This window comes from Cebus imitator, unplaced genomic scaffold (genome assembly GCF_001604975.1).
Source record: "Cebus imitator isolate Cc_AM_T3 unplaced genomic scaffold, Cebus_imitator-1.0 Scaffold51, whole genome shotgun sequence".
Taxonomy (NCBI): domain Eukaryota; kingdom Metazoa; phylum Chordata; class Mammalia; order Primates; family Cebidae; genus Cebus; species Cebus imitator.
In genome coordinates, this window is record NW_016107366.1 from 10363000 (window position 1) to 10373111 (window position 10112).

Here is a 10112-nt window from a genome sequence, read left to right on the forward strand (position 1 = left end):
TCATAATTTCTGATGACCCTATGTGGCCTTGTCAGGTATCTTGCCAGGTAAAATGGGGATAATCTCCTAACACAGACAGAAGATCAAATGAAGAAATGTCTGAAGTCCCTCACACAGGGCCTCAAATGATCTGTCAGAGATGCGAAGTCTTAAGACACCCATGTTCCTCAGGCACCTTGAATTCAGAAAGGTCTGGAGAGAAGGAGGAAGAGAGGGGCTCAAATGAAGGAACTCCCAACTGGGAGAGGGGCAGTCATGGCTTCAGTAGTAGGACAGTCTGGGGACACAGTCCAGGCAGCCCAGCTAAGAAGGGGAATTACAGCTGTTTACCTGCAACTTCTCAAAGACCTTCTTCTTGGGCTTGAGCTCCTCATCTGGTTGGCCCTTTTCATAGCCCTTCACAAACACTCGCTCACCAGGAGCAGAGCCTGCTGGAGGGTCCAGAGGTTCAATCTGGCGGTTTATCCCTTCTCTGGGAAGACACACAGGACAAGGGAAGGGTGAGGCTATGGATGGCTTCCAGTAACTGTGGAGGCCAAAGCAATCCCAGCCTTCACACCGGGGCTCTAATGGGATTTAGGGCATCCTTCGGATCAGAGCCCCAGGAGGTCTTCTTATCTTGCTACATATTTGCATGTCATCAGGGTTAGATTAACCCAGGATATACAAAAATCCTGTGTCAGGTGAGATACCAAAATCTGTCTTTCTAGGGGAGGAAGTATAAAATAGCATAGCAAGGACTTCATAGCCATCAGAGCTGGGATTTGAATCCCTGCGCCAGTCCTTACTAGTAGTAAGACTTGGGCATGTACTGCTTTGAGTCCTCCATTTCTATTTTAACAAAATTAACTGAAGGTAAAATGCTTCATTGACAGTACTTGTACGATAAGTCCTTCATGCATCAACTTTTGGCATCAGTGAGGAAGAGGCACGTGTTCTCAGAGCTTCCACCTGGTGTGTGGAAGGACATCATATGGGACGATTCCTCACTCTTCCTGGCCTCCCCAGGTTCTGTGCCCCACCCCAAGTCCTCACTCACATAGAAGCACACAGAAGCATGCCTTGGGACTCGACTCCTCTCATCTTCTGGGGTTTCAGGTTGCACAGCACCACTACCAGCCTGTCCTGCAGCTCCTCCTTGGGCACATACTGTACCAGGCCGCTCACCACAGTCCGTGGTTCAGCTTCCCCCACGTCAATCTTCTCCACATACAGGCTGTCTGCATCTGGGTGCTGCCAGCAAGAGATGTCAGGAGGAAGAGGATCATCATCAATTAGAGGAGCAGCCTGGTGAACTCTCAGATTCCAGTAAGGAACGTCCACTCTTTATAGAGGCCCCTGGAAGGACCCTCTAGAGCTAACTTTCTTTCCAGGTCTCAGATAGCAGACAGGAGAATGGGCTCTGAAGGTATATTCTGCTCTCAACTGAGGCCAGATTTGAGTAAAATGGACCTAGAAGCTTGGGTAAGAGGAGGAAGGATCTTTAATAGAGATGCAATGGCCCAGACTGTCTAGATGGCTACCATTATGGTGCGTGTGCTGCACCACATAGGTCCTAGATGGGCTGGGAGATGGGAGGGGCACAACTGCTGGCCTTGCCATCTGATGCAGGTGCACCAGCATTGATCTCAGGGTAGTTTTGGTGGTTAGGGTATACAGTGAAAAGCAAATCAATGCTCAAGGGAAAAGAAGCCCAGAACAATGGTTCCAGGCCACTGGGTGCAAAATCTTCTGTCTCTGGGAAAAAGGAAATCTTCCCTCTACCACTTTCTGAAGGGGGCCAAGTGGCCCATCCAAGATAAGGCCTGTAGCTAGTCCAGGCAGGCTGGCAGAGACCAGGTGAGTTAATCAGACCAAATGTAACAGACAAACATGTGCCTTTAACATCTGCACCCCTTGCTGAGTTCCTGGCTGTGTTTGGTTGCATAATGTCCACAGGCAAAAATTGCAACAGAAGGCCTGATGCCTGGAACTAGACACCTGCACTCTGACTTGCAATATGACCTCAGGATGTTACTTCCCATCTCCAGGCCACGTTTCCTCCAGTTGGAAACAGACAAACCTGACCCAATCTGCCTCTCTGTGATGTGGTAAAAAATGAGTACCTTCTCCACAGTGATGATTTTCCCCACACGGATATCCAGCCGGGATGGGATGACCTCCTCTGGTTCTGAATTCTTGGCAGGGCCTTTGGCCATTGGCTCTGGGAATGAGAAGAACCCCATGAGGTAGAATTCTTTCCCATGGAAGATCAGCTGCTGATCCCACCATGTGAAGACACTGAGATTAGGCAAGATTTAGTGTAGAATCCTGAGTCTAAACACTGAATTATAGTTTCTTTAACACTGGGTTGGCAACCTATCAGGCATGACATATCCGATTTTCATCTGTTCTCTCCCTCAATTATTAGACTAGAGAGGAGGGAGCAGTGGTAGCTTTGCCTCTTTTAGGTATTTCTATTCATGAATTCCATATAGAATTAACTGAGTCTGGCCAGGGGTTGTGGCTCACACTTACAATCCTAGCACTTTGGGAGGCTGAGGGGGGAAGACTGCTTAAGCCCAGGAGTTTAGGACCAATCTGGGCAATAGAGCAAGACCCTGTTTTTGACAAAAAACAAAAAACAAAACCCATAATTTACTGAGTTTTTTTCTGGAAGGGTCACATGAAGCTATCAATGCCAATATCTCAGCATCATGCATATCTGGATGGCCAACTAAGAGCAAGGTCCATGCATATAGAAGGAAATGGGGAGAATCTAAAGATAAGCTTCTCTCTCTTTTTTTGTTTTTTGAGATTGAGTTTCACTCTTGTTGCCAGGCTGGAGTGCAATGGCATGATCTCGGCTCACTGCAACCTCCCCCTCCCAGGTTGAAGCCATTCTCCTGCCTGCCTCAGCCTCCCAAGTAGCTGGGATTACAGGTATGCGCCACCACACCCAGCTAATTTTTTGTATTTTTAGTAGAGACGGGGTTTCTCCATGCTGGTCAGGCTGGTCTTGAACTCCTGACCTCAGGTGATCCTCCTGCCTCAGCCTCCCAAAGTGCTAGAATTACAGGTGTGATTCACCGCATCCAGCAAGATAAGCTTCTGTAAGCTCTGTAGGCTCTGCCCAAGCAGCTGTATAAGAGACTACTGATATCCTATATACCAGATGGGTATAACAGGTCTAACCCAATCTCTTTTTTTTTTTTGAGACAGTCTCACTCTGTTGTCCAAGCTGGAGTGCAATGGTGCAATCATGGCTCACTGCAGCCTCAACTTCCCCATGCTCAGGTGGTCCTCTGACCTCAGCCTCCTGAGTAGCTGGGACTACAGGCATGTGCTACTATGCCCAGCTAAATATTTTCTTTTCTGGGTAGAGACTGAGTTTTGGTCTCTAACTTTTGGGCTCAAGTGATGTGCCTGCTTCAGCCTTCCAAAGTGTTAAGATTACATGTGTGAGCCAGTGTGTCTGGCCCCAATCACTATCTTTGTTTTTTATTTTTTGAGACAGAGTCTTACTCTGTCACCCAGGCTGGAGTGGTGTTGTAATCTCAGCTCACTGCAACCTCCGCCTCCCAGGTTCAAGCGATTCTCCTGCCTCAGCCTCCCGAGTTGCTGGAACTATAGGCACAAGCCACCACGCCCGGCTAATTTTTGTCTTTTTAGTAGAGATGAGGTTTCACCATGTTGGCCAGGATGGTCTCAATCTCCTGACTTCATGATCCACTCGCCTCAGCCTCCCAAAGTGCTGGGATTACAGGTGTGAGCCACCGCACCCGGCCCCCAATCACTCTTTAATGAAGAGGTAGAAGGACCAAAGTCCTTACACCAGCAGCTCTCAGTAGTGCTGGTACAAAAGGATGTGATCACTTCCTTGTGTTAACCAAACCCAAATCAAAATGACAAGTTCCATTCTAGGAGCCAGTAGGATGTGACATTCCTGCACTTCAGATCCCCTGGGTTCTTGTGCCCTCAATTTTAAGACAGGCATTTTTCCAAGGCTCATTGACAAGCTCTGTCTCCTGACAATGTCAGTCCCTCTCTAGCTGGCCTTACTCTGCTTTGAGGGATCTGGGTAGGCAGCGCTGGCCAGTTTCTTCAGGGCAGGGGTATTAAACTTTTCCCGGATTGGATCTAGCAACTTGTTCAGCGCAACTTCAACAGAATTCTTCAGGTCTCCAGGATGTACAACCTGCAGAATCAAACAAGACCCAGTGAGATGAGGTCTAGAACAGGGCACAGGACACCTGAATCCAGGCAAGTAGGATCAAGATCGTTTTTCCCAGCAGTCCTTTTTTTTCTTTAGTTTTTTTATTTTTATTTTTTGAGACAGTTTCGCTCTTGCTACCTAGGCTGAAGTGCAATGGCGCGATCTCAGCTCACCGCAACTTCCACCTCTTGGGTTCAAGCACTTCTCCTGCCTCAGCCTCCAGAGTAGCTGGGACTACAGGCATGCGCCACCACGCCCAGCTAATTTTTGTATTTTTAGTAGAGATGGGTTTTCACCATGTTGACCAGGATGGTCTCAATCTCTTGACCTCGTGATCCACCTGCCTCGGCCTCCCAATGTGCTGGGATTATAGGCGTGAGCCACCGTGCCCGGCCTTCCCAGCAGTCTTATTTGATCCTTGTGATAATCTTGTGAGGTAGATAGAGAGAAGGGAAAACAGATCCAGAAAGGCTAATGTGTCCGAAATTCAAGTCTTTTGATTCTGAAGTCTACACTAACTTTGAGGGTGTTTAGGAGCTGAATGTACTTGTTAGTCTAATTCTTCTAGTCTCTCCATTTACGCTTAGAGTAGGGTCGTAGACCAAGTGGTATTTACAAGCAGAGAAACATTCACATAGGTAACCCAAGGCCTAAAGACAACTTGGGGGAGAGAGCTGAGTAAGAAGAAAGAGGAAGGGCTTTGGAATTTGACAGACCCAGATTAGATTCCCAGCTAGCCGTGTGTGACCCCAAACCAGGCACATAACCCCTCTAAGCTTTGGCTGCTTCTTTTTTTCTTTTTGTAGAGACAGGGTCTTGCTATGTTACCCAGGCTGGTCTTCAACTCCTGGGTTCAGGCAATCCACCTGCCTCTGCCTCCCAAAGCGCTGGGATTACAGGCATGAGCCACTGCACCCGGCCACTGTTGGCTTTGTTATTTATAAAGTGAGGCTAACAATAGCTGTATCTCACAGGATGGGGATGAGGGTTAAATCACTGAATGTGGATGAAAATGATGAGAACACTGCTGGTACGTGGTAATAGTTCAGTAATTTCATTTTATTCCTTGTGTCCTGTGACTGCCCCCCACCACCTTCTTTTTTGAGACGGAGTCTTGCTCTGTTGCCCAGGCTGGAGTGCAGTGGCGTGATCTTGGCTCACTGCAACCTCCACCTCCCGGGTTCAAGCAATACTCCTGCCTCAGCCTCCTGGGTAGCAGGACTACAGGTGCACACTGCCACACCCAGCTAATTTTTTGTATTTTAATAGAGATGGGGTTTCACCGTGTTGCCCAGGCTGGTCGCCAGCTCCTGAGCTCGGGCAATCCGCCTGCCTCGGCCTCCCAAAGTGGTGGGATTACAGATGTGAGCCACCATGCCCAGCCAACTGCCCTTTTTTATATCTCAAATCTGGTAGTAAAGAATCTTGTAGATATTCTGAGGGGACATCTCTTAGGAATGAACTCTTTTAATACAACAATGCCAACATTTTTGCTTCTGATTTCCTTAGGAATATTTAATTTTAATAAAAGCTCTAGGGTGCCGCTGTCCAATATGGTGGCTACTAGCCTTGTGTGGGTATTTAAATGTAAACTAAAATTCAGTTATTCAGCTGTACGTGCCACACTGTAAGTGCTCAACAGCTCATGTGGCTTCTGTGTCAGGAGTACAGATAGGACGTATACATCACCACAGAAAGTACTGTTGGATAACATGGCTGCAGACCTTTTTTTGGAGGCATTTCATCTATTCCTAATTTTTTATTTTTGGGACATGGTTTTGCTCTGCCACACAGCTGGAGTCCAGTGGCGCAATCACGGCTCACTGCAGCTTTGATCTCCTAAGCTCAAGTGATCCTCCCACCTCAGCCTTCCAAGTAGCTGGGACTACAGGCATGTGCCATTATGGCTGGCCAATATTTTGATTTTTTTTTTTGTGTAGAGGTGGAGTCTCACTATGTTGCCCAGGCTGGCCTTGAACTCCTGAACTCAAGCATTTCTCCTCCCAAAGTGCTGAAATTACAGGCGTCAGCCACTGGGTCTGGCCAGACATTAACATTTTGAACAGCCCCATTAAATTGGTTGGACCTGAATTCAGAGTTAATGACAATCCCCCATTTCATTCCCTATATTATTATGTCTTCCCTTTGTGACCTGGCCTTGCCTCTCTCCTGTAAACCCCCCTCCTCACCTTTTAGACTAAGTGAGACCAAACCACCTGCGATTCCTCATACATCATGCTGTTTCATCCTACCATGTCTTCGTACAATTTCTTCCCTCACAGATTTCCTTGTGAACTACTATTCCTCAAGCAAAATAGTACTTGGATAGTTTCCTCCACAAGCTTTTCTAGAGAGTCAGTTAATCACTTACACACACACACACGTGTGTGTGTGTATGTGCCTGTGTGTGTACGTGCGTGTGCGTGTGTGTGTATTTTTTTTTTTGAGATGGAGTCTCGCTGTGTGGCCCAGGCTGGAGTGCAATAGTGCGATCTTGGCTCACTACCACCTCCACCTGCTGGGTTCAAGCAATTCTCCTGCCTCAGCCTCCTGAATAGCTGGGATTACAGGTGTGCACCACCACGCCCAGCTAATTTTTGTATTTTTAGTAGAGATGGGGTTTACCCATGTTGGCCAGGCTGGTCTCAAACTCCTGACCTCAGGTGATCAGCCCTCCTCAGCCTCCCAAAGTACTAGGATTACAGGCGTGAGCCACCACATCCGGCCACTTCCTCCTATATTATTTCTGGAATATATATATATATATATGTTGTTGTTATATATATTCATATATATCCACATATATAGCCATATAGAATATATATATTTACATATATTCATATGTCATATATTCACATACATACACACACGCATACATTATGTTAAAAATATATGTACATACACACATAAAACATACATATGTAAAATGCAGCCAATGAAATGTTTATAAGTCTGCCTCTCTTATTGGACTGAGCATTAGAAGGACTGACCCCTCTGTGTAATACCAGTCCCTAGCATTGTGCCTAACACATGGGCACCTACTAAGTCTTCTGTTAAAGTGTCTGTTGAAATGAATACGAGCCTCTATTGTGTCCTTTGGTAATTGTCTCTTATTTTTGAACCCTGATTTTGTACCTGTTCCTGAAATACTTAATCTTTGCTAGGTTCGGTCCTTTATTCCAGTCTGCTGAGTCCTTTGGAGAGTGATTAAAGCACCAGTATATTAGCTTTGTACCATCTGCTCATCGAATCTGGGAACCACCTGAATCCTCATTGAAGCCATTAACAAAATATGCAGCCCCAGAGAGCATCAAGACAGAGCCCTGGCCAGGTGCAGTGGCTCACGCCTGCAACCTCAGCACTTTGGGAGGCTGAGGAGGGCTGATCACCTGAGGTCAGGAGTTCAAGACCAGCCTGGCCAACATTGTGAAACCCTGTCTCTATTAAAAATTACAAAAAGCAGCTGGACATGGTAGTGGCTGTCTGTAATCCCAGCTACTTGGGAGGCCGAGGAAGGAGAATTGCTTGAACCTGGGAGGTGGAGGTTGCAGTGAGCTGAGATCGTGCCACTGCACTCCAGCCTGGGCAACAGAGCGAAACTCCATCTCAAAAAAATTAAGCAAACAAACAACAACAAAAAAGGAGAGCCCTGTGGTGTAACTACAAACCTGGTGGGCCAAGATGGAGAGGTCTGGCAGAGTTCAGTGGGGATTAGCTTTCTTTTTTTCTTTCTTTCAGAAAAGCTAACTGACAAGAAACTTTAACCAAAACTGCAATTTTGAAGGAAAATGGACACCAGTGAGATTACCAAACGTAGACCAAAATACCAGGCAGCTCACTTCTACATAGAACAAGTTGTTTTAAACAAATTTGAACAGTCAGCAAAAAAATAAGAAAATACAGATCTTTAGGAAAGAATTCCTTTTTCTTTCGTGTTACCTCAGCAGCAAAGTCCTTTTCCAGGTCCATGTAAGCTGTGTAGGTTTTGTTTCCACCCCATTTCTCATCTCGAAGGATCACAAACTCTGTAAGGAAAAGGATCTATGCCAACAAATTCACTGACAGCAGCAGAATTGACATTCCTAGCCCAAATGCATGACTATTTGTAGTTTTTCCCATATATTTTGAACTTTATTGTAATGTATTTTATTATTCTTAAATTGGATGAGTAGCACGATTGTATACCCAGCTAGCATTTCAGCTGCTTCATGACAAGGCTTGTGGCTTATATCTATTTTGTTGTATTCCTCTAGTTCAACATGTCTGCCCCCACCCTTACTTCTAACACCTCTGCCCACCCCAGTGTTCCCTCAGAACCTAGCCTGGTAACGAATATATGGACAATTAAATGACATCTCAACATCATTCATACTTTAATATATAAGAAATCAGAGCAGAGAATTAGGGCAACCAGTCCCTGGAGGAACAGTCTGTGACAAATCACAAGTATGATCACAGCACGAATTTTGCTATTCTAGCCTGGCCTCTAGGAAGAAAACAGGGAGTGTTACCGGACTTCAGGGGAAAGAGGACATGCTTGATGAAGGACAGAACCCCATTGTTCTCCACATTTCCTGGCTCACAGAAGGCCTTCTTCAATTTTTTCTTCACATCCTCCTTCCGATCAAGGAGATCAATCTTGGACTCCTAGAAGTCATGGAAGGGAAGAGGACCTCTTGTGGTTGAAAAGGAGAATATGCTCAACTAATACGAGTTAAATTTTGTTTTTTAACTTGGAGACAGGGTCTTACTGTGTTGCCTAGTCTGGAGTGCAGTGGTACAATCATGACTCACTGTAAACTCAGCCTCCTGGGCTCAAGAGATTCTCCCATCTCAGCCTCCTGGATAGCTGGGACTACAGCAATGTGTCACCAAGACCAGCTAATTTTTCTACTTTTTGTAGAGACAGGGTTTCATCATGTGGCCCAGGCTGGTCTCAAACTTCTGTGTCCAAGCAATTCTCCTGCCTTGGACTCCCAAAGTGCTGAGATTAAAAGCGTGAGCCAATGTGCCCAGCTAAAAAAATTCTTTTAAAAAAAGATTTTAACATTAGGTACTTGGAGATATTTTCTTGTGGAGGTGGTAAAAATAAATAAATAAAAAGATTTTACTTTGGGCTGGGCACAGTGGCTCACGCCTGTAATCTTATAACTTTGGGAGGCTGGAGGATTGCCTGAGCCCAAGAGTTCAAAACCTGCGTGGGCAACATAGTAAGACCTCATCTCTACTGAAAATAAAAAATTAGCTGGTTGTGAAGTATGTGCCTGTGGTCCCAGCTACTTGGGAGGCTGAAGCAGGAGAATCACTTGAGCCCAGGAGGTTGAAACTGCAGCCTGGGTGACAGAGTGAAAAACTGCCATCTAACAAATTAAACTATTTTAGTTTTTTGTGTTCTTCTCAGGCTTTGTCTATATTGATGGGGTCTTGCTCTGTTGCCCAGGCTGGAGTGCAGTGGCATGATCATGGCCCACTGCAACCTTTGCCTCCCAGGCTCAAGCAGTCCTCCTACCTCAGCCTCCCAAGTAGCTGGAACTACTGGTGAATGCCACCACCCTAGCTAATTTTTTAAATTTTTTGTAGAGATGGGATTTTACCACATTGCCCAGGCTGGTCTCGAACTCCTGGACTCAAGCTATCTGCCCACTTTGACTTCGGAAAGTGCTAGGATTATAAGTGTGAGCCACCATGTGTGGCCTACTTTAATAGTTTTTATGCCGAATTATATTCCCAATTATTAGTGAAAACATAATTCAACAAATTCCAAACTGTTAGATTTTATCCTAATTTTTACAAATTATATATATTAACGCTACACTGGACATCTTTGCAAAGTTTTTTTTTTTTTTTTTTTTTTTTTTTTTTTTTTTTTTTTTTTTTTTTTTTTTTTTTTTTTTTTTTTTTTTTTTTTTTTTTTTTT

General features: G+C 45.4%; 1 protein-coding gene across 1 annotated transcript in view; it reads right to left on the reverse strand.

Moving 5' to 3' along the window:
* Nucleotides 1–10112, reverse strand: part of YARS1 (tyrosyl-tRNA synthetase 1) — a 42657-nt gene that overhangs the window by 3016 nt on the left and 29529 nt on the right. Inside the window, exons 7-12 of the mRNA XM_017527960.2 lie at nucleotides 8707–8842; nucleotides 8135–8220; nucleotides 4042–4177; nucleotides 2106–2203; nucleotides 1040–1233; nucleotides 331–472 (exon numbers count right to left, since the gene is read on the reverse strand). Coding sequence (XP_017383449.1) covers nucleotides 331–472; nucleotides 1040–1233; nucleotides 2106–2203; nucleotides 4042–4177; nucleotides 8135–8220; nucleotides 8707–8842 — 792 coding nt within the window. The remainder of the gene's footprint in view (nucleotides 1–330; nucleotides 473–1039; nucleotides 1234–2105; nucleotides 2204–4041; nucleotides 4178–8134; nucleotides 8221–8706; nucleotides 8843–10112) is intronic.